The following is a 25,695-nucleotide window of genomic DNA, read 5'->3' as shown; positions in this document are numbered from 1 at the left end:
CTAAATGTCTTGCTAGACTTTGGAATTTTTTTATCTATTTTGTTAAATAGGTTTTCTAATCCTTTTGTTTTATTTTTGCCTTCTGGGACACAAACTATTTAATGATATCCTATATGTCATGTAGGCTTTGCTCATTTTTTCTTATTCTTTCATATTTATTTGTATCTGACTGGATTATTTCAATATTCCTTTCTTCCGTTTCTGAGATTCTTTCTTCTGCTTGATGTAGTCTATTGAGCTTTTAGATACATTTTATATTTCACTCAACTAATTCTTTAGTTCCAGGATTGCTATAGTCAGCCTTAAAAAAGAAATCAGTTTCTGTCATATGCTACAACATGGGTGAACCTTGATCACGTTATGGTAAGTGAAATAAGCCACTTCCTAAAAGACAAATAATATGTGATTCCACTTATGTGAGGTACCTAAAGTAGTCAAATGCAGAGAAGCAGAAATTAGAATTTACCAGGTGGTGCGGCAGGAGGAAAAAAGGGAATGGTTGTTCAATGGGTATAGAGTTTCACATTTATAAAATGACAAAGTTCTGGAGATCTGTTTCACAAGAATGTAAATAAATACACCTAACACAACTAAACAAAACACAGAAGGAAGCTATTACTTCATAGAAATATAATATTTTGGTAACAAGCATATGGGGAGATATAAACTGTAAGGCTTCATTCCTGTTGTTAACTCTTGCAAATGCAAAATAAATGTAAGAAACAAAAATTGTGTTGAAATACCACAGTATTCAGTATAAAGTCACAAGACTTGTCATTTAACAATCTCAATTATAAACTTTATTGCACTTATGCCTATAATAATTTCACTGAACAAGCACAGAATAGAGTTCAACTGCAAGCCCTCTTTCTCTACTACTTTTCTCTTTTTTTAAATTCATCCTATTATCCCCTTACTATACTCTTTTCCTTTCAAAAAGGAGCCACATAAAAGTTTTTTTTTTCTGAAGGAACAAAATTACTACCCAGGATTAGTATAGGAATATATGAATTCAATAATAGTTTTAAAAGATGACTTTAGATATATTAGAAGATTATCTAAATGTGAAATCCTATAACTTTATAAGATTGTTATATTTGGTTTATTGGATTAATTTATTTTAAACTTTCCATTTTTGCATTTGATCCAATGAAACACAGTTACGTAGATTTAGTACACAGACCACCACTTAGCTGAAGGAATAAAGTAAACTGTTGCCTTAGGTTGATTGTTATAGTAACCTGTTTAAAGACCAGATTTGATGGAATGTCCAGTTCTCATAAAATTTTCTTACCACTTTCTAAATGGTCTTCATAGAATTTTTAGAAATTACTTCAACCAAATCTTAAAAACACTTGGTTTATGATTATACTGGCCAACTAAAGTACATTTTTTAAAAATAAAATGTGTTATTTGGCAGGCAGCTGTCTACATGGCCATTTATGTATCTTTATTTAAAGAAAAAATGTAAGAGATTTCCTAATGTGGCCTCCTCTGCACCCCAAGCTTTTACTCTTTGAAAAATGCATGAGTACTTTCCTGTGGAAATCATGTAGCCTACACATATTTTATAAAAATCACAGAATGTGGGAGTATGGACAATTTATTATATATCTGAGAACATCAGAAACCATAAAGTTTGATATCATATGGTCTAAAATAGCCCATGACGTAAGGCTTCAGGGCCTGGTGTGGTGGCTGACACCTATAATTCCAGTGCTTTGAGAGACAGAGGTGGGAGCATCACTTGAGGCAAGGAGTTCAAGTCCAGCCTGTGCAACACAGTGAGACCCCATTTCTACAAAAAAATTTAAAAAATTAACCAGGTGTGGTGACACATACTGGTAGTTCTAGGTAGGCAAGGAGTTCAAGTCCAGCCTTGGTAACATAGTGAGATCCTATCTTTAAAAAATCTTTTTTTTAATTAACCAAGTGTGGTGGCATGCACCTGTAGTTCTAGCTACTCAGGAGGCTGAGGCAGAAGTATTGCTTGAGCCCATGAGTTCCAGGTTATAATGAACTATGATCATGCCACTGCATTACATTCTAATTAACAGAGCAAGACCCTCTTTCTAAAATGAACACACACACACACACACACACATACACACACACGGCTTCTACCAGATGTTCTTAGACTGCTCAACTATGTAATTCTTTTTGTTGTCTTTTTCTTTCACTGGCAGCTATTTAATCAATTGTGTTCACTAATTGCCCACTTGATGAAATAACAATGTGGCAGACATACAGGGAGTCATAAAGGAAGACTTCACATTATATCATAAGATCTTTAAGGTCTTCATAATCTAATGTCAGGCACTGAAATGGAAGGATATAATAAATATCTATAATTGTCCTTGGCAGAGAGGATACTAGAGTATGTTCTGTTTTCTTATTTGTGTGTGTGTGTGTGTGTGTGTGTGTGTGTGTGTATCAATATAATGGAAATTTTTAAAAATAACCCATTATGGATAATGAGCTAATGAGCTTTGGAATAAAGATTGCTGGAATGAGTTTTGTGACTAATTTTGGGAAAAAGATGGATTCTGGTTGGAAAAGATGGCAAGTGTGTGGCTCGAACCAAGAGGATGGCAAGCAATGATCTGAACATGGAGCCATTTGGTATAGGACCTAAATATATATGAGTAGAAGTTTGAATCTGATTTAGGAGGAAGTCTGAAAACCACTACAAGCAGAGGTATGACTAAACTTATAGATCAGGAGAATGCTTTTTTTTGGCTTCAATTAGATAAATTGAATGAGGAAAGCTGGCATAATTGTGGGTAACAAAGGCAATTAAGATTGGGACTTGGGCTACATCTACAACAACATTAAATTAAAGTTTTCGGACGACCTCAGGGGGCTATGTGACTCCACTCAACTTAACATCCAAATGTTGCATCTAAAAAAATCCTTAAAAAAATATTTCCGAACATCTTTGCCTGTTGTCATAGATACTTCAAGACTGAAAGGAGAAAAAAATAATTCAAAGGGAACACGAGATGGCAGCAGTTATATCATATAAAGAGAAAGATTGGGGAAAGAAGAAACATTTGAAATTATTTTAAAAATAAAAAATACATAGCACCTTATTCTTTATGTGCTGTATTCCTTTTCAGTACGGAGATTAGTCGGTCATTGGTTTCATGCTTCACAACACATATGAGGTTCATTCTGACTCTGGTAAAAATCCTACTCCATTACATGTGATTGTTTCCTAAAATAAAGCTGTTGCTGTTTTCTACAGATTACTGTTCCTCTGTGTTATCTGAGACAGAAGAGTTCTGTATGGTGCAAATTTGTTTTAAGTGCTCCAGCATTGCTTTTTCTTCCTCTTCTAGTCTTTCCTCCTTCTTCATTTCCCACCTAAAAGAAAAATCGTATCTTAGCATTTTTGTAACTTTCAAACCACAGGTCAACACTCAGTTAATCAAGGCTTGAATATGTAATCATTGGCTTATTGAGTCATCTGTTTCTCCTTGTTTATTCTTCACTGACTGCCTCTTGGGCAACACAATTCATTGGCACTTCTGGAGAGTGGGCCAGGAAAGTGGGAGACTCAGGTAGAGTGAAATCAGCACCACTTGAGGATAAACTTTTTGAAGAATTGTTTCAAATGAGGTTTCTGTATTGCCTGGATTTTAAAAATGTATGTGGTCTATGAAAATACACATATAAATAAAATATAGAATTAGCAACTAATAAGCAAATATTTTTGATAGTATATTTTCCATCACTGACTAACCAGATTAGTGGTTTTAAGTTGCAGGGAGGTTTGCCCAGAAGATCTTAGCAGAAAGAAGAATATCAAGCTTACTTGGATACACCATAAGGGCAGGTCAATCTATGAGAAAAAATCCTTGAAATAAGATCAGATTTGAAGCAATCAAGTTCAGTCACTCTAGAAAAGTGCAAATTGTTAGCAAGATTCCAAAGAACATTTACAAGAAGAAGAGATTAAAGACTTTCTAATTCTGGATGATTAAGAGGTACAGAATAAAATCTTAAGACTCTCAAGCTATATACATATGAATATAATCATGAAAAGTAAATATCATCACAATAACCTGCACGCACTTAATTCTTCCTTCCTATCCACTCTCTCCACCTTTCCCAGGGTATACTGAACCCAGCATTCTGACAGTTTCATTCTCCTCTCCTCACTCTTATTTCTATCACTCTCTAAGCTGTCCACCATGATGTACTGTTACAAAAGAATTTTAAAACCGGTGCTGATACTGTCTAACAGATCCTCTGTTATGAAGGCTTCAGCAGGGTAGAATTTCTAATAACAAACAAGCAGCTACTCACTGAATGTCCTCCAGAAATCCTCATTCTGTTATAATCCAAATTCCAGGATAACAAATAGCCTGCACATATGAATTTAGGGTGGAATTTTCTGGTTTTGTTTGGGTGATGAAAAGAAAGCAAGTATATTTTCTTGGTTGTTTGGGTTTGTTTTGTTTTAGAAAAAGGTTCTCCCTCTGTCACCTAGGCTGGAGTGTAGTGGTATTATCAAGGCTCACTGCAGCCTCAACCTACTGGGCACAAGTGATTTTCCTGCCTCAGACTCCCAAGTAGCTGAGACTACAGGTGCACACTATCATGCCTGGCTGATTTTTAAATTTTTTGTAGAGACAGGGTCTCCCCTATGTTGTCCAGGCTGGTCTTCACCTCCTGGGCTCAAGTGATCCTCCTGCCTCAGCCTCCCAAAGTGCTGGGATTACAGGTGTAAGCCACCCTGCCTAGCCTTGCACTTTCCATAGAGACCTCATAATAGGATGTCTGTTCCCATACCAGTTCCCTTGTTTGAGTACTGAGTTCAGTATGCCCTGGCCAGTCCTGGCAGGGAAGAGCAAAGAAGGAGGAGAGGCATGGAGAGAAGAAAGAGGATTATCTGAAAAGTGACACCTGGTTTTAATTTATATTTCTGCTTCACCCTCTGCCGAGGATTCTCCTCATTTCCTAGCATCGATCTCGTCTTGATCTACAACTGCTGTTTGTGGCTGCCTTAGTTTTTCCATGTTTCCATATGGTTGAAGTTAGGTCATTGGTCTAACAGGTCTTAATAAAAACATGAATGAAAAAAGTTTTTCACTGACACACTATTCAAAGCCACATCACAAGGAAAATCCGTATTTGGCGATTTACAATTTACCCCACAAGGTTTTCTTACACTGCTTTCATGGAATTTTAATGATAAAAGCTCTCCCTATCCATTCTGTATGTGTGGAATTGGGCATTGCTAATATTCATGTTAAATTGAACTCTTCCCAAGCAGGAAAATAAATACTGGAAAACACTTACGTAGCATTAACTAATGGTTAATCATTCTTTTAAACACTTGACATATCACTCTTTAAATTATCAATTAAACATGTTATTATTCCTATTCTATGGATTACTAAACTGAGGTACAGAGTGTTAAAATCACTTGCCTGAGTATCTTTGTATTGAACTCAGAGAGTCAGGCTCTGGAATCTGGACTTGCAAATGCAATTAGCAACCATGGCTTAAAAACCATTTTCAGCTAATATAAATTACTGTTTAAAAAAGTTTAAATATTTTGCTTTCCAAAATCTATTGCCCAAATTGTGCTAGATATTACGTAAAAGAACCATCTAGGGATCATGTAATCTTAAAACAAATCCTAACATGAGAAATCAGGTTTGCCTTTAATCCCCCTCCCATGTAAAGGTGCTAATATTGTCTGAGTAAATGAATTATTTTATGAATGTCAACAGAATAAAGCATGTAAGATGCACATAAATATTTTGATCATTGTCTCTACTTGTGAAAATTGAAAGTAGTTTCTGCTTCATTAAAAATCCATATAATTAATGTAATTTAAATGAATTGTATACATAATAGAATCCATGATCAGGATTTTTGAAGCTTCATGACAATTATAGGCACTTCAAGTATAATTGAGCTGTTAGTAATTAATGATATTAGGCAAAGTTATTTACCTACCACAACCTTACTATATTTGCTTTGTGCTTATTAAGAAGAAATCATTTCATAAGAGGATTAAAAAATGATGACAAAGATGGATGAAAAACTAATATTAGAACTACATTTTCCTTAATAATTTTAGTCATATTGAATGAAAGCATTAGAGATTTGAAATGTATATTTATCACAAACATTGTTATATTTCACACCTATAAGTTCTTAACAGAATTTTTTCTTTAATTCCATTACGGTTTTGGGTTTTGTTAATACAATGCAAAAACAAGCCAATTCTGTTTTAAAAAACTATTGAAAGAGAAAAGAATCTACAAAATTTGTTAAACATAATTGAATAAGCAATTGTTACAAATATTTATTCCTAAATTCCCCTAATACATTTAATATCAATGGTGGAAAAAGCATATCCCTACAGAAACCAGAAATGTTGGAAGCAGCATATTCTTGTTCCTCCTGAAAAGCATTGTGAGATAAGTATATTTTTTATTTTCCTAACTTTGGTAGCCTGCCCTTTTATATTATTGCATTTAATATAATAATATTTTATATTATTATATTAAATTCCCCACCTGCCTACTATTGTAGAAGAATTGCAACCTGGCCCCCACAGCTGGTGGCAATGACTATGCTGTATCTTAGACACTAATGAGCGGTTAAGTCTCATGAGACTCCACTGATCTGTACCATGATATTAACTGTCTTCTGGAATTGGCTCCATCTGTATGGCTCCTGGGTGGTTAGATATGGGTCCCTTTTCCTAGGCAAGCACAGTAGGGACTCTAAAGCTTAGACTGAGATACTCTAAGTGAATCAGCAGCAACAACTTTGCTCATTTGTAGCACTCTGATTAACTTGGTTGTTCTTAGGCTTGGTGCATGTTCCTGAATTTATACACATTCATTCCTCAAGAAGCTATATCTGCTTGCTACTCTGGATATTTTATTAATATTAGCACGTATTATAGAGCTTTTTCATGTGCCATACCATGAACTAAGACCTTTCTATTTTTGCTTACCTCAATGAGCAATTGTGGATATGCAGTCCCACAAGGAGACCTTGAGGGGTGAAAAATAAAAACAGTCACAGATCAGTGGACAACTATTCTAATGATCAGTTTTATAGAATCTTTTATTTGGGGAGGTTTCGGGGATGACTGTGTGCTGGTGCCAACTAAGAGAGCCTCTCTCAGGGACATGCATAGTAAAGCATGGGATATGGTCCAGACTGTCAAAGAAGCAAATCTTGGGTGGCCTGTACTGCAGAAAGGAGCAGCCAACACCAGACATATGAAGAGGGCCAGAGTTTGGAGTGTGAGAAGGTCTTTGAGGCATTTAGTAGGAGAAAAGCATTTAAAATCTGTGATATCAATAGCGTTCTGAATAAGAGCACAGGCCCTGGAATCACTCTGCCTTTGTGTTGAATCCGAATGTAAACTTTCTAGATGAATCAACTCAGGCAAGTTTCTTAACCTCTTGGTGACTCAGGGTTCTTTCTCATCTATAAATATGGTCACACTGGAACACAGGCCCCCTTATTTGTTTATGTGCTATCTATGACTGATCTTACTCAATAATGTCGAAGTTTAGTGGTTGCAATTGAGACAGACTAACACTGAATGTCCTGCAAAGCCTAAAGTGTATTATTTGGACTTTTTATTGGAGGAACTTTGGCAAATTTGTGCTAGAATGATAGTTCTTAACTGGGGTGACAATGCCTCCCTATAGGGAAACATGGAGGGCATTGTTGGCTGACACTATGTCTAGAGAGTGCTTTTCCTAGGACCTAGACAACACAGATGGCAACATCTTTAATGTACAACAATGCCACACAATGAAGAGTTGTCTTCCCAAAAAGTCAGTATATCCGCACTGACAAACATTGGCTTTAGAATCTCCAAATAATATTGAGTAAGAATAGGTATACTAAAATAGGAAGAATCCCTATCTAATTTCTAATTTTAATTGAAATAATTATAGTCTTTCACTGTTTAGAGTACTGTTTGCTGCAGAATGAGGGTTTAGAAGTCATGGTGCTGGATTTAAATCCTTTATAAGCAGTGTGGCCTTGGGCAATGCAGTGAGTGCTTCAGTTTCCTCATCTATAGAATGGTAATAATAATGGTGCCTGCTTCACAGAGTTGGAATAAGGTAGAAGAGATTAAACACACATAAAACATAAAATAATGCCTAGTTTATAGCAAGCACTCAACAAGCAATGATGATGATGATGATGATGAAGATGACTTGGCATATTGGTTAAGGTTGCAAGTAGGAGAAGTCCTGGGTGTGGTCAGTTACATAAATAGGGGGTTATTGTCCTCATATAATAAGAATGCAGGGGTGGGTGATTGTTGGCATAGGTTAAGTAGTTTAGCAACAGCAAGGCTGATGTCTCTATGGTTCTCTTGTCCTTTACCTCATAGTCCTGATATAGGTGTGGCAGCTTCAGCCTTCATGTCCTTGTTCTGAGGCAGGAGGAAGGAGTATGGGTCCACCTGTACTCATTTTATCAGGGTAATAAAACCTCTCCCAGATTCCTTCCAGTAGACATTGGAGCCATCCTGTCTAGGCTTGAATCCTGACTTTGCCACTTAATAGCTGTGTGATATTGAACACATTTGTTAACTTCTCTGTGCATCAATTCTCTTATATGCCAAATAGGGGGTGCTAGTGGTATACATCCATCTCAATGCCTTGTAAATAGTGGATGAGCTATAAAATTAAGCCCTTCATAGTATGTTACCCTTATTTTGTGAGATTCTACTTGTGTCAAGTGGTTTCCTCAGAGCTTCTAAATTGATATGCTTTCTCATGCTCTGTGTCTTTCAAATTGTTTTATCTGATAAATTCTCTTTTCTATCAATCAATAATATAATATTTCAATAAATAATATTGCAACATATACAAATATATGTGTATATGATCATGTTGTCGTTCCTTTTGTTTTTCATGATAGAAATGTTTTATGCTAGTCCACTCTGTTCACCTATCATGGCCAAGGTTATTTTTGTTTTCCTATAATCATCTTGCTATATTTTTCAAACACAGATTATAATAATGGCATTTGATCATATTTTTGGCATATCTCCTAAAATACCAATAAAATACTTGAATATAAAAATGTAACTTAAGTCTACTGTTTAATGTTATTATGAAACATTTATATAGTGCTTCATATTTATAAAGAGCTTTACAATTACTTATTAGTTAATTGTACTGTTAAACAACATTAACCATCTGGCCAAATCAGTGATTTCAAATTGTTCTACCAGTTGGTAGCTGAGGAGTGAAAAGTAAAGTCATACTGAATTTTATTATTCAAGAAAGATCCTTGTTCTCTGTCTATCTTCTATATTGCACAGTGCGGACTGGTTTTTCAGAGGGAGGTTCAAATCAGAGGGGAAAGTAATGTCTCTGTTATCTTCTTTCTGCTGTTCTGAACATGTGAGCTCTTCTCAGGACTAGTGCTAGACCATCTTCTCTTCTCCCTTGGAGTAGAAAAGAAACCTGCTCATTCTTCCTCAGACCCAGTCCACAGACCATGTCTTTCATGAAGAACTTCTAACTACCTATGCCTAATGTGTGATCATCCTTCTCCTTTGAGTTCTATAGTATCTACTGTCTGTGCTTATGGACATTAGGTCAACTTTGGTTAATTAGCCACATAGTTCTTTCTTATATCTTTTCTATTACTTTCTTGAGCTGTTATTTCATTGTTGCATTAAAATTTTTTTCACATGTATCTTTTCATCTATACTTGCAGTTTGTTGAAGAAGACTTCATTATTGTAGCTTTTGTTTCAAATATTTTATTTCAAATATCATATATTCTTTTTCAAAAAGAAAAGAGATGAATTTTTTATGAGGCTTGGGAATGTTTTTGAACATATTTATCAACTATTAACAGTTTTCTCATATAATATGACAAATGTAAAGCCAAACACATAGAAATTGACCTTTTCACATTCATGACATCTTTGTTATCATTTGCTTTTAATAAACATGACAGAGTGAGGACATTTGAAATGCTGCTGCTCAAGTTATATTGTTAGAAGCAAGAAAATGCCACCCAAGCTGAGACCACTTAATTCAGCTTTTAAAAAGCATTGGTAAGTGTAGGAAGAGTGGATTCTTCTGTTTTTCATTCAGCCTCTAAATGACACCAACATGGCTTGACCTGCATACAATCTCTCCTTTATCTTATTTTTCAGCATTTACATCCCTCTTAACTTGAAACTTTTAAAGAATCTATAGGTTAATTATCATCTCCAAGACATAAATGATAAGGATAGAGAGGATTAGGACACAGGACATCTGGAATAGATGGTTACTTTTCTATGAAGACTCTCCTGGGAATGCAATTGGAAGCAAATTCAAAAAGTATTTAGTTTTTTTTTTTTTGTTGTTGTTGTTTTTAGAGTCAGGGTCTCACTCTGTTGCCCAAGCTGGAGTGTAGTAGCATGATCATAGTTCATTATAGCCTCAAACTGCTGGGCTTAAGTGATTCTGCTGCCTTAGCCTCCAAGTAGCTAGGACTACAAGTGTGCATCACCATGGCCGCATATTTTTTTTTTTAACATTTTTCTGTAGAGAAGAGATCTCACTTTGTTGCCCAAGGTCTCAAACCCCTGGCCTCAGGCAATCCTCCTGCCTTGTCCTCCCAAAGCATTGGGATTATATGTGTCAGCTAACATTCCTAGTCTGGTTATGCTATTTAATGATCACAGAATGACAACATTACTTGGCCTTCCATGATTCAGAGAAATTGCAGATGGATGTCATGTTATTTCTTCTCCAAAACAAGCAAACAAACCTGTTATGTCCCCTACTCCAATGCTTCCCACCCTCTACAATGTACAAATATCTTAGTTTGGCTCAAATAACATATTTCAAATAGATAGTGTAGTGTTCTGTACCCTATAACCTGTATTTTTTAAGCACTGGCAAAATATCTGTTGATTGGTATGTGTTAGAAGTTTAAGTGTTACTATGTTATTCTTAGGCAGAATGAAGAAATAATAACTTCACTACCAATATCACAATGAGTAGTAATTGATATCTCAAAAGGTATTATTTGTTAATTTTATGAATGAGGAAAATTATGGCTCTTAGAGCATTACAATTAGTTTACCCATCCTTAGTTTTTGTATCACTATTTATTTCTTAAAGTCTAAAATTCAAAGACCATACCAAAAGGCAACAACTTCCTGCAAGTTAATTTATTTACTAACTATACCTTTTGAAAAATGAGATAGTAGCATAAAGAAAAAAGATATTCAGTAACTTTAGTTATTTGGTATCTGACTAGTATTTTTGACCAATGTAAAAAGGTTTTAAACAAACTTTGCTTAGCAAAGTACTTAATTTAGGTCACATATCACACTGGAGTGAGACCTTTTGTAGGTCACTATTTAAACATTTAATTTCTGGTGATGTGACACCAAAAACCTACTGTTTAATTTAATTGGATTGATCTCAATAACCTTTTCCTTCCTCTTTCTGTACCACTTTTTTTCTTTAGTATATAACTATATAATCATCTCATTTGGGTATCTGGTTGTTGATTGCCTTGCTTCTCCTATCAGTTTAGAACCTTCTCAAAGGCATACACAGTAGAACTGTCATTTAAAAAAAAAAAACAAACGGTCATTTTAATTATCATAACCAGCTTTGATGTAAACAGGATGTTATTATAGTTAATTCTTAGAAACTGTATAGATCTGCAAAGCCCTCTTAATTTAGTCATCAGTAAAATATAACCATTCTCGTTTCCATTCTGGTTAATGTAATTAACTGAGTTTAACAGTATTTAGGTCCTCAGTTTTTAAGGGATCAAAATACATAATACTACCTAAAATTTAATTTTATCTTTTATGATTCAGACAACACTTTCAGGCTATATCATTTCTTAAAATATGGTGCTGTAGATGAAGAACAAATAGAAGAGTGGCCCAAATGAGCATAAACTCTGGGAAACTCCGTCTCAATGAATGGCAGTGATAGGAAATTAATTGTATGAAATTAGAAGGCCTTATAAGTTACTTGTTATATTGAACTTTAGCATGTATAGCTTATGTTTTGAGAGATCAACCTTCATTTATATTCTATTTAATATGTATCACAATGAGTCACATTTAGAAGAGTTTTACCATATGTAATTAACTATGTTATTCATCTATCAAACATTTGAGAGCCTGCTGACTTCAAAATGGTGTGCTAATCTAGATTCAATGCAATCTCTATCAAAATACCAATGATGTTCCTTATAGAAATAAAACAAAACAATCCTAACGTTTATATGGAACCCCAAAAGATCCAAAAGAGCCAAAGCAATCCTAAGCAAAAAGAACAAAACTGGAGGAATCATAATATCTGACTTTAGATTATATGACAAAGGTATAGTAACCAAAGCAGGATGGTATTGGCATTAAAACAGACACACAGACTAATGAAGCAAAATAGAGACCTCAGAAACAATCCACACATCTACAGTGAACTCATTTTTAACAAAGGTTTTAAGAACATACACTGGGGAAAAGACAGTCTCTTCAATAAATGGTTCTGGGGCCCAGGCACGGTGGCTCAAGCCTGTAATCCTAGCACTTTGGGAGGCCGAGGTGGGTGGATCACGAGGTCAAGAGATTGAGACCATCCTGGTCAACATGGTGAAACCCTGTCTCTACTAAAAATACAAAAAAGTAGCTGGGCATGGTGGCACGTGCCTGTAATCCCAGCTACTCAGGAGGCTGAGGCAGGAGAATTGCCTGAACCCAGGAGACGGAAGTTGCAGTGAGCCGAGATCATGCCATTGCACTCCAGCCTGGGTAAGAAAAGCAAAACTCCATCTCAAAAAAATAAACAAATAAATAAATAAATAAATGGTTCTGGGAAAAATGGATATTCATATGCAGAAGAATGAAACTAGGCTGGGCACGGTGGCTCATGCCTGTAATCCCAGCACTTTGGGAGGCCGAGGTGGGTGGATCATGAGGTCAGGAGTTTGAGTACAGCCTGACCAACATAGGGAATCCTCGTCTCTACTAAAAATTAACCAGGCATGGTGGTGTGCACCTATATTCCCAGCTACTCAGGAGGCTGCGGCAGGAGAATTGCTTGAACCTGGGAGGTGGAGGTTGTGGTAAGCTGAGAGTGCGCCATTGCACTCCAACCTGGGCTACATAGCAAAACTCCATCGCCAAAAAAAAAAAAAAAAGAAACTAGACTCCCATCTCTCACCATATAAAAAATCAAATCAAAATGGATTAAAGACTTAAAATATAAGACCTCAAACTATGAGACTACTACAACAAAACTTCAGGACATTGGTCTGGCTAATTATTTCTTGAATAATACCCTATAAGCACAGGAAACCGAAGCAAAAATTGACAAATGAGATCAAACAAGTTAAAAAGCTTCTGCATAACAAAGGTTACAATCAGCAAAGTGAAGGAACAATCCACAAAATGGGAGAAAATATTTGCACACCACTCTTCTGACAAGGGATTAATAATCAGAATATATAAGGAGCTCAAACAACCCTATAGAAAAAAAGTCTAACAATCTGATCAAAAGCTGGAAAAGATTTGAATAGAAATTTATCAAAAAAAAGACATAAAAATGGCAAACAGGTATATGAAAAGATGGTAAGCATCACTGATCCTCAGAGAAATGCAAATCAAAATTACAATGAGATATCATGTCACCCTAGTTAAAATGGCTTATATCCAAAAGACAGGCAATAACAAATGCTGGTGAGGATATAGTAAAAAGGGAACCCTTCCTTGTACCCTATTAGTGGGGGTATAATTAGTATAACCCCTATGGAGAACAGTTTGGCGGTTCCTCAAAAAACTAAAAATAAGCTACTATATGATCCAGCAATCCCACTGCTGGGTATACACCAAAAGGAAAGGAAACCAGTATATTAAAGAGATACCTATGACTCCTATGTTTGTTGCAGCACTGCTTACAAAGATTTGGAAACAACCTTAGTGTCCAACGATACATAAATGGAAAAAGAAAATGTGTTACATATGCACAATGGAGTACTATTTGGCCATAACAAAGAATGCAATCCTGTCATTTGCAACAGCATGGATAGAACAGGAGATCATTGTGTTAAGTGAAATAAGCCAGGCACAGAAAGATAAATTTCATATCTCCTCACTTATTTGTGGGGTCTAAAAATAAAAACAATTGAACTCATGGACATAGAAAGTAGAAGGATGGTTATCAGAGGCTGGGAAGAGTAGTAAGGGGCTGGGGGTAAGGTAGGTATAGTTAATGGGTACAAAAAATATTTATAAACAATGAATAAGACCTATTATTTGATAGCACAATATTGTGACTATAGCTAATAAAACCTTACTTGTATATTTTAAAATAACTAAGAATGTAATTGGATTGTTACATTCAAAGGATAAATGCTTGAGGGAATGGATACCCAATTCTCCGTGATGTGCTTATTTCACATTGCATGTCTGTATCACAACATCTCGTGTACCCTATGAATATATACATCTTCTAGGTATCCACAAAATTTTTACAAAACAAAAAAACACTGTGCTAGGCAACAGTAGTGAGAAGAGCTGAATATGATCTTGTCCTCAGGGAGCTTTTTCAGACAGAGAAAGTTCATTGTACGGACTAAACTGAATAATTATTCTAAATCCATATTCAAAATCTCATAAAGATTGTATACAATATTTCAGTTTAGTATGAAACATCAGTGGTAATAAAAGGCATTGGTGCTGTTTTCTTAGGCTTCATTATAGTAATTTGTTTGCAGAAAATACATAATTCAGGCATTTATTTTTTGACTCATGAAGTAATTGAGGGTAGCCTTAGGAAATAATTCTTGTCCTTTTTTTTTGAGACTGAGTCTTACCCTGTCACTGAGGCTGCAGTGCAGTGACGTGATCTTGGCTCAATGAAACCTCTGCCACCTGGATTCAAGCAATTCTCCTGCCTCCCAGGTTCAAGAGATTCTCCTGCCTCAGCCTCCTGAGTAGCTGTGATTACAGGCATGCACGACCACGCCCAGCTAATTTTTGTATTTTTAGTAGAGACACGGCTTCACTATGTTGATGAGGCTGCTCTCGAACTCCTAACCTCATGTCATCTGCCTGTCTCGGCCTCCAAAGTGCTCATGTCCTTCTTGACTCACTGGAAAGGTAACAACATTAATGACAGAAAGCATCGTGATTTTCTTTGAGTAGTAAAATCATTATCAAATTCTATGGTAAGACTGGAAACTATGGAATTTGATGTTCTATAGTCCCAAAGGACAAGCCTTAGAGAAGGGACAGGTATAAGACTATCCTGTGTTTGTTTGAGAATAACTTCATTAGTATTATGATTCAGGAATAGTACTGGGAAATCCATTACAAACCAGAATAATTAGCTTGAATTTAAATGGCACCATTATTTAGTAACTCTGTTATGCTCCCTCCTTACCCCAAGAAAAAACACAGGATTACTATAAGTTTCTTTCCTTGAACACAGATAATCAGATGAGACCTATCCTCTTTCTGATATGTTCTACGAATGATGAAAATCCACGAAAGCTTTAGCATAATGTTTTAAAACCCACATTTTAAGAAATATGTATAGTTTCAGTCCATCCTCTTTAGCATACATTAGCAGAAATTGAGAAATCAACATTATTCTTTTTATGTAACTCGAAAGTTGATTTATCTTCTCAAAAATAGAGTTGTTTAAAATTTCCCTATAGGTTGTAATTTTCAACACTTTAATAGTTTTGTTTTCCTCTGAACTTTGTATTGAATCTCTAAAGTAGTTAAATAACAGGGATTTTGTAAGGGCCTTACATATTTTCAATAGGGCCTTTTGGGAATAAGTGGATGGCAAAAATCTCACTTTGCTAAGAGATCAGAGAGATCTTCGCAACCTTATTTCTTCTTCAATTTAGTTGTTTCCTCAAGCTAATTAAGGTGTATTAGTTTGGGGGAAACTCCATAAGAAAAAGGAAAATGTTAAGGAAACATAACCACACTAAAAGATCAAATAAAAGTTAAGAATATATAATTTACTTGTACTACTTTATTTTCAAATTTAATGATAGATTGGGATATTCTTTTTTAATATTACAGAGGTTCCATGAAATGCAAAGGACATTAAATTTTTATAGAATACTATAAATGGTAGTCACATCTTTGCCTTTAGAAGTTACAAAACATAGGCTTTTCTTAAAATAGGCAGAGTGAGCCATTCCCACCCCCAACAAGTTATTTTGACCTAATTGAATGCTTTAATATCAAGAAAATGAAGTTTATTTATTTTACCAAAAAAAAACTCACAGTTTGTTACTATGGTATACTACTTAGAACCCCAAAACCCAATGTTATATATATATATATATGATACACATATTATATATATAAAATACGTATTATATATATAAAATACGTATTTTATATATATGTATTATATATATATAAAATAAAACATACAGAAATACATATAATAGACATAAACATATATAAATATATTTTTAAAATACATAGAAATAAACATAGTTATGTCCAAACTCAATACTATTATACATCAACACTTGCCATCATGAATTAGTAGTTTGGTTGCTTGCTTCAGCCAAGATTTTATTATATGATTATGATAACTAGCTATTTCTGCAAGAATTCAAATGAATGTTTTTTTGCAAGGTTGTTGATTTCTTTAGGTACTACTAATGCAATAAAAGTAATCTTTCCAAGCTCAGGAACAAGCAACAAAACCCTTAATTTGAATTTATAGCCTTCAGAGACAATCTGCAGGACGACTTAACTGTCCAAGCAATTTATTTTAATTAATATGATTTGTTCAATATATTTAAGTAGGAGAGTTATATACCAACAAATGAGACAAATAAGAGTGCTAACAGTAACATTGTAAATAGTTATGGCTTAGGGAAAACATAAACAGAAGCACAGCCATCAGTAGTAATGGAATCTGAACTTTTCTGTTATCAGTAAATCATCCACATCTCCACAGAGACTTCGTTTCCACTATTGGATTTTAAACAATTATAAGAGTTTAGATAGAAGGCCAAGGTCATACTATTTGGCCAGAATTCAGTGCTGAGGTAGAAAAATGTTGCTTACTAAGAGAAGTGTCAGAACTACTATATACTGCCAGAATCATATTGCTGATTTTCTTGAGAGTAATGCATAATTTAATCAATCAAAAGAAAAAAAATATATATTTTTTCTGTTAACTTGATATATCTGGAAATTTTCATGGACTATGCTCTATAGACACTTGGTGTTTATTCCATATATTTAACTGTTATGTTAAAAGACAGTTAAACTGTGTCAAGCAATATTGCTATGCTCTAAAAATCATAAAAACAATTCTGTTTCCATCAACAAAAGTATTACATATTTACAAACCTAAAATTATCAAAAATTGAGGGTGTTTTTACTAGCCTATGTAAAGACAAAACCAACTGTTTAGACAACACAGTTGTCACAAGGCCAAACATGGACTAACATCTTCTGGAAATGAGAATCTGAATAAAAGTATCATTTAGAAACACACAGTCTAGTGTCATTCCAACTAACAATAATATTGTGTTTAGAAAAGGGTTTGAAATATAAACCTCATTCATATTTTGATTGAAATTGTCTAAGAAGTTAAAAACTTTAAAACTGGCCAGGTGCAGTAGTTCATGACTGTAATCCCAGCACTTTGGGAGGCTGAGGCAGGTGGATCACCTGAGGTCAGGAGTTCAAGACCAGATTGGCCAACATGGTGAAACGCTGTCTATACTGAAAATACAAAAATTAGCCAGTGTGGTGGCACATGCCTATAATATCAGCAACTTGGGAAGCTGAGACAGGAGAATTACTTGAGCCCGGGAGACAGAGTTTGCAGTGAGCCAAGATCATGCCACTGCACTCCAGCCTGGGTGACAGAGGGAAAAAAAAGATATAGAATTCAGGAGAAAATGACAACTTTGTATGGTTGATGGTACCTTTACTCTTTGTTGAGTCACTGCCTATATGTTCATATTCATAGAGATTCCAAAGTTCATTCCTTTCATTCTTTCAGGAATTAAAGTATTTACTGAATGACTACCATGTTCTGGGCACTGTATGGGTTTGGGCATGTAATAATATCAATCATAACAGCTACTACTTATTTAGCAATTTCAATTTCTATGAGGCACTATTCTAAATACTTTGCATATATTAATTCATTTAGCCTACACAATTTTATGAGATGGGTTAACTATTATTATTGCTACAATTACTCAAAGTCACTGATCAGTGGTACAGCCAGGATTCTAACCCAAGCAACTGGATCCTGAGTTAATCCTCTTACCCATTATGGTACATCTCCTACTGTAAGCTATGTCTCTCTAGGTCTCTATGTTTCATATAACAATAGTGAAACATGAACTACTCTCATGGAGTTTCAGATCCACTTGAGATACCATTACTTTCACAGTGGTGGCAGATTAGCAATGTCTCAAAATATTTATCATTTTAGCTACTTGGGGATGACATGATCCATTCCTCTATTCCTTTCCTTACTCCTGGAACAACTAACAAAAAGTACTGCTAGGCCGGGCATGGTGGCTCACACCCGTAATCCCAGCACTTTGGGAGGTCAAGGTAGGTGGATCACAAGGTCAAGAGATTGAAACTATCCTGGCCAACATGGTGAAACCTTGTCTCTGCTAAAATACACAAAAAACTTAGCTGGGCATGGTGGTGTGCACCTGTAGTCCCAGCTACTCAGGAGGCTGAGGCAGGAGAATCGCTTGAACCCAGGAGGTGGAGGTTGTAGTGAGCCAAGATCGCACCACTGCACTCCAGCCTGGTGACAGAGCGAGATTCCATCTCAAAAAAAAAAAAAATACTGCTTCCTCCAACTTCATGCTGCATCAAGGAGGTTGAGAGGCAGGTCGAACTCAGTGGTGTCAAGTAGGCATGTAATGTGGCTAGAAGGTTGACAGTCTGCTGTACACATAGACTGTAACTATTCCCAAGATAGGCCGAAAGGAAGAAGGCTGGAACAAAATGAAAATGAAAGCTTCATTCAAAGCTCTTAAAGACTACAATGTGGAGGGACTAGAGGGAGCTGAGGCTTAGAGAAAGTAACTTCTGATGTCACAAAACAGGCTGTGGGGATTACAAAGTGATCTTTTTACCTATCATACCAGCCCCAAGGAGTTTGGAAAAGAGCATCCTTGAACAAAATGGCTGAATTTTACATGAAATGTGTGCTTATCACATCATTCATGGAATATGACACACTTTCATCTCACCATGTTTTGATGGGTCAGAAAGGTCAAATGATTTGGTAAACAGAAGCATTAATTACACAGAAAGAGTGGCCTAAGGAGCCAAAAACCTCTCTGAATCATTTGAAACTACCAACATCAATGGACTGAAATTTTGATAGGAGTGTGATATGGTTTGGCTATGTCCCCACCCAAATCTCATCTTGACTTGTTACTCACAATTCCTACATGTTGTGGGAGGAACCTGGTGGGAGGTGATTGAATTATGGGGGCAGGTCTTTCCTGTGCTCTTCTCATGATAGTGAATGAGTCTCACACAAGGCCTGATGGTTTTAAAAACAGGAGTTTCCCTGCACTAGCTCTTTTTTTTTGCCTGCTGCCATCTATGTAAGATGTGACTTGCTCCTTCCACCATGATTGTAAGGCCTTCCCAGCCTTGCAGAACTGTAACTCCATTAAACCTCTTTTTCTTCCCAGTATCAGGTATGTCTTTATCAGAAGTGTGGAAAAGACTAATACAGAGTGCAAATGCCTTTGAATTTTTGTAAAATAACTTTGATATATACTTGAATGTAAATTCTATGAGGGTAAAGACCTTGTTTATCATATTTGCCACATTGTCCTTAGTGCCTGGAACTATTGTTTGGCAAGTAATATCTACTCAATAAATATTTAAGTGAATGAACCATCTTCAGGAAAATGTCAGCAGAATTAACTTTTCTTCAAAACAAAATCTAGCTTTAAAAACATTCTTCACCCATGTATGTATTTTACTAATTATAAAAATACATAGTTTAATTAAGATTATTTGCCATTATTGTAATTCTCTGCTTCTGTACTCTATCTTATTCCCTTGAAGGTGGTAGTGGCAATGTGATTATTTACTCTAGCCAATGAAAATAAGTGAAAGAGATGCACTTATCCCTCTTTTTTGGTAGAAGATACTGTGAGAGAGTGCAAATAAAACAGAAAGATCCTTAAGACATCCCAGTATATGCAGAGAAAAAAAGCAAAAAGATACATGATAATGCACCTCACTATATTTCAACATTGAATGTCCCATTAGGATTCCACACTGAAGATGGTGACGTGAGATTCTTAGATGTTGGAGAAATATTTGTTATAGAGTTAAGAGAAAACACATATATAATAATAAAATAGGTGGTACTAATTTACATAGAAGATAAAAATTATAGAATTAAAGTAAATTAGAGTAGAAAAAGCATTGGAAATCTTCTGTGTACTTCTCCATTTTACAGAAACTGATGCCCAGAGAGTAGTTTGTCACAGGTCAATCTTGGACTTGAACTCAGGACTCTTGATTACTGGTCTGAAAGTCATTATTACTATGTCGTACTAGCTGCTATAATAGACTGATGCCCACAGGACTCAGGGTCAGGACTATAAGTTTTGCAAAATGTATGGATAGTTGCTTAGAGCTATTGACTGGCTACATACAGATTGACTGCAGAGAAATCTCATAGTCTACATGTTAGTTATTCATTACTGCATAAGAAATTATCCCCCAAATATTCAGCAGCTTAAAACAATAAACATTTATTAATTCACACAGCTTTTGAGTGACTTATTTGGTTAGTTCTAGCTCAGAGTCTCTCATATGCTTGTAGTCAAAATGACCCAAATTTTGGTCTGGCAATATAGATAGAGCAAGCTTCTTTAAGTTAGAAGACTTATCAATATTTATGTAAATGATTACTTCTAGAACTTTGTTTGCCTCATCTATTTTTTTGGCTTTGAACTTACATCTATGGACCCACTATACAGATGGTCTGCTTTCATTGCGCACATGCAATGGAATGTGGTAGAAGGTGTATGAAATTTTACAGCCAGGTTAGATTCACTCTTGAGTAAAGTAAATTAACCTCATTTTGGCTTCAGTTTTTTCATCTTCAAATAAGGATTATAATACCTAATTTGTAAAGTTATTGTGAAAATTAAGGTAAGTTAGGCAAATATTTGGTACTGCGCTTGGCATATGAGAGATACCTCATAAATGAGGGTTGGTATTATTACTCTCCCTCATAATACCTTACTTTCTAGATATGAAGCTATTATTTTTAGTTATAAAATTAAATTCTGGAATAATTTACAGAAAATAACTATTTTAATTTGTAGAAATAGATTAAGCAAATGTGAGACAATTGGCAACACTTCTATATCAAGCTCTTTCAGTTACCAGGGCAAATACCATAGGAAACTAGGGAATGAGAACAGATGCCTGACCATCTTCTCAGGGTTTCTGCTTAATACTTCTCAATGTTATAGTTACTGTTGCACAGTTAAGCCATTGGAAAGGTCACGGTGGGAAGAGTTTGTCTCTACTCCATGATGTCTGAAAGAGACTCAAAGATTGGGAGACACTTATCTGAAGCGTCTTTATCACATATCTAGTCAGTGATATTGGCTATCTGAGGGATCTTCAGCTAATATGGTTAGCAGGAGAATCTACACTTGGTCTTTCCATGTGGCCTGGGCTTCCTCATAACATGGCAGCTTCCCGTTGGTCAGACTTCTTACATAATAGCTCAGGGTTCCAAGAGCAGTGTCTCAGTTCAGAAGCTGCATTGCTTTTTATGATCCAGCCTTGAAATTCACATAGCACCATTTCTATAGCATTCTATTGGTTACAAAGGAGTCATCAGCTCCCAGATTCAAGGGGAGGAAAACGAGGCTCCACCTCTTGATGGCGGCATGGCAAGGTTTTAGAACAGTATGTTACTGGGTAGATGTACCGTTACCTTCATCTTTAAAAAATACAATCCACCACACTTAGAGAAGTGAAGTCAAGACCCTTAGGTGGGCAGGGTAAGTCTCAGAACAGGGAGAGCAGCATAGAGGCTCCCAGACATGCTTACACACACTCACCTCTACAAATCATCACAACCTGCTAGTTTTCATTCTAGATCCTAGACTCTCCAATTGTACTCATTTTATAGCCCTTAGGCACGCTGTGTTGTTCAATAGCTGCATGAAATATGGAATACATCACATATCCAGACTTTGTTTCTCTTTCTAAGATTCTTGGCTTGATCTCTTTCTTGTTTTTTCAACTTAAAATATTTAACATGAAATCGCCACTGCAATGTGGGGCTCCTACGGACAAATTTGAACGTTTAATCATTTATCATTTCCACCTATGGGACTTTTACTCTGTAAGTTAAAAACAAAAACAAAACAAAGCAAAGGACAACATATTAACCAATGGAAGTCTAAGCTTTGTAACACCAGAAAAGTAACACCAAGTTACTTTTCAAACAAAACAAAGCAAAGGACAGCATATTAACCAATGGAAGTGTAAGCTTTGTAACACCAGAAAAGTAACACCAAGTCCAAGATCAATTGAAACTCTAAGCACATTTTGCTTGCATTTCTCCCTTGTTTCTAATTTAATAAATGTTTTTCAGAATGGAGTTTGCAAATCCAAGTAAAAAAATATATATGTATATGTATATATATATATGTATATGTATATATATATGTATATGTATATATATATGTGCATATATATATATTCAAAATGCTTACTTATTCCCTTTTGGCTTCTGCATCAATTGTGTACATTTCATAAATATAAACATAAGACATATTTGCTAAGAAATTACATTTGTTGATGTGGCAGCCTCATGGCTTAAAGTATAAAACATTCATACCTTGTCAATTATGAATTACATTTCCCATTTGTATAGAATATGGAACTTGTTTGAGTACTAGCTAAAAATGTACGTGATACTATTTCAGATGTAAGTATTGCTGTAAAAAAAATCAAGCTTATCCTGCCTTAAGAGGTCAAACAACATCTGAAAACTATAATCCTTTTAAATTAAAAAAACCTCTGTCCTTTGCTAATTTATTCAGATTTTTCCTACTATATCCAATTATCAACCCTATCAGTCCATTCCCTTTGATTTATCTTTTAGTCAGATGAGTGTCATAACAGGAAGGCAGCATGAATACCCTTTAATACTTTTCAAACTTAAACATCTTCCTTCCTAAGCAGAATTTATGCACTGACTCACTCTCAGAGCTATCACCCTGGATGCCCTCTTCCCATTTCATTATCATATTGTGGATGAACAAATCATTGGTATGGTATTTATCTTGATAGGCAGTGAAAAAAAAAAAGTCTTGTCCCTAAAAGCTTTGCCATGTTTCTAACCCTTCTTCATGAGGCATCTTCCAGCAGCACTCTCATTGCAGAATAAATGGTGGCCAAACTCAGATCACTGGTATGTTCCCTGAATGAAATCCTACATCGTATGCTGTCAATTTAACTAGACACCGGCCTGCTGTTATATCTTCCCAATTAGCCCACCCAGTATCTCTCATATCCTAAAATCCTATCATTCTCCAGATAATAGGTTATTTCTTCAGACACCCTTGTCTCATTGCTTCCAGATAACTGGGTCTGTGACCCTGTTTCCCCTTATAGTCATTTTAATATCTGTCATCACAACTTAAGGTGTGATTATGTCTAATAATGTTTTATTTTTTCAGTGAGTACACAACAGTTATTGTCATATACAGAAAATTCTGACTGACAGTTCCAGAGCTTTTTGGCAGCAGAGAAAGTCAAGTACTATGTTACCTCTTTCTATGACTCCCAAGAGAATAACCCAGCACAACTACTCAGTTTCTTGAAAGAAGGCCTTATGACTTTGGAGAGCATTCTTTCTCACATACACAGCCTTACAGCATTGCCCTGTATTCTCCTCTTTTGAGTTTCTCTCCCTTATTTAAATTCTAACTTCAAATGTGACAGTTGACTAACATTAAAATTAATTTCCAAAATAAGTTCATTAATTGACCAAGTTAAAGAAGCTCTTTCTATATTTAACTATGCAGTTTAGGTTTAATAGCTTAAATATTTTAGGGAAATATCTAGGAATCATTAAAAAATAACAATTGACATTGAGATATTTAGTAAACAAAATCATTCTAGTTTAGTTTCTTCTCTCTTGACCCCTCCCATCCTATTTGTCATAACCTATAAATTTGGCCAGAAAGTCTAATTCAGTTATATGCAATTGACATTTAAAGGTTATCTCACTGATGTCTAAATTTTTATGATGTGTTTCTACTACTGTATTAGAATTCTGATTTCCATATCAAATTTATTAAATTTTTTTATTGCTAAAATCCCTTGCTGTGGTTTGGCTGTGGTTTGCTCCTGCCAAAAAAAAAACCATGTTGAAATTTGATCCCCAGTGTGACAGTGTTGAGGGTAGGGCCCAGTGAGAGGTGTTTGGGTTATGGGGGCAGATCTCTCAAGGACTAGATTAACGCTCTCTTGCAAGGGTAAGTTCTCAGTCTCATCAAAATGGATTAGTCCCCAAAGACAGTGTTGTTAAAAAAGAGCCTGGCTTCCCCAGTTTCTCTCTCTTGCTTCCTGTCTTACCATGTGATCTCTTTGCATGTATCCACTTTCTGCCATGAGTAGAAGCAGCATAAGGCCCTCCTAGATGCAGCTGCCCAACCTTAAACCTTCTAGCAAGAAGAATGATAAACTAAAGAAACCTTTTTTCTTAAGAAATTATCCAGCCACAGGTATTCTGTTATGGCAACACAAAACAGGTGAAGATACCCCTCATCAGTTTAGTAATATGCAATAGAACTGATAGTGTCTATTGTTGATTAATATGCTCAACTTTGTTGTAAAGTCAGTCATTATAAACAAGGTCTTTGCCGGCTCTTCTATAAGTACCAGGAAATACTCAAGAGAGTCTTAACTAAACAATTCAAAATTTTCATTAAAAGTATAAAAAGCCTGTCATAGACCAATTCTTCTTTCACATTAGCTAGAACATGAACTATACCCAAAGAGTACTTCGGGAATATAATAGATTAATGACCCAATGGAATAAACACTTGACCATTAACCAGCACCAAGTTTGAACAATTGCTTAAAAAACAAACAACCTAACCTTGTTTTATACAACAGAAACAGATTCATTACTGCTGAGATATGCTGCATCTCTAATTTCATTTTCACAAAACTTCAGTATACCTCCATAGAATTCAGATTAGTTCTCTCAGTAAGTAACTATGACATTATCATTATTAGTGTTCATAGAAAGTTCCTATTTAAAAGCACAACAGGGAAATTACTACACAGTATTCCCCACCCCAAACAAAACATAAAAACACCACTGGACACCACAAATAATAAAACATTGGAAAATGATAGGAATAATCAAGAAAATGGTTTATGTGGAAAATTCAGCTCTGGGTTTAGATATTGGGTCAGATAGTTACTGGGTTTAGATATTGGTCAACTTTAACCAATGTTACAATATCATTATTTTTTAAATCTAGAAAAATGTCACCAATCAAATATTATAAAGAAAAATGTTAATTTATTTATAAAATGAAACTAAGCTATCGAGCAATGGAATATTGTGAAACATCATTAACCTTAAATTCTATATTACATGGAAGCAGA

General features: G+C 35.3%; 1 protein-coding gene across 8 annotated transcripts in view; it reads right to left on the bottom strand.

Annotated features, from left to right (window-relative positions):
- Positions 1–3,106: 3,106 nt before the first annotated feature.
- The window catches only part of KIAA0825 (KIAA0825 ortholog), a 451,052-nt gene continuing 428,463 nt past the window's right edge, over positions 3,107–25,695 (bottom strand). For 7 of the 8 annotated variants that reach the window (XM_035292225.3, XM_008991795.5, XM_017969783.4 and 4 more), the window contains one exon: positions 3,107–3,366. In XM_035292225.3, coding sequence (XP_035148116.1) covers positions 3,249–3,366 — 118 coding nt within the window. In that variant the 3' untranslated portion in view covers positions 3,107–3,248. Of the gene's footprint in view, positions 3,367–15,002; positions 15,134–25,695 lie in introns of those variants that run through there. The other variant, XM_078365161.1, reaches the window with a different exon arrangement.

The sequence above is a fragment of the Callithrix jacchus genome, chromosome 2 (genome assembly GCF_049354715.1).
Source record: "Callithrix jacchus isolate 240 chromosome 2, calJac240_pri, whole genome shotgun sequence".
Classification (NCBI taxonomy): domain Eukaryota; kingdom Metazoa; phylum Chordata; class Mammalia; order Primates; family Cebidae; genus Callithrix; species Callithrix jacchus.
The sequence above is the reverse complement of the archived record's forward strand: the minus strand, read 5'-3'. Positions and strand labels throughout refer to the sequence as shown.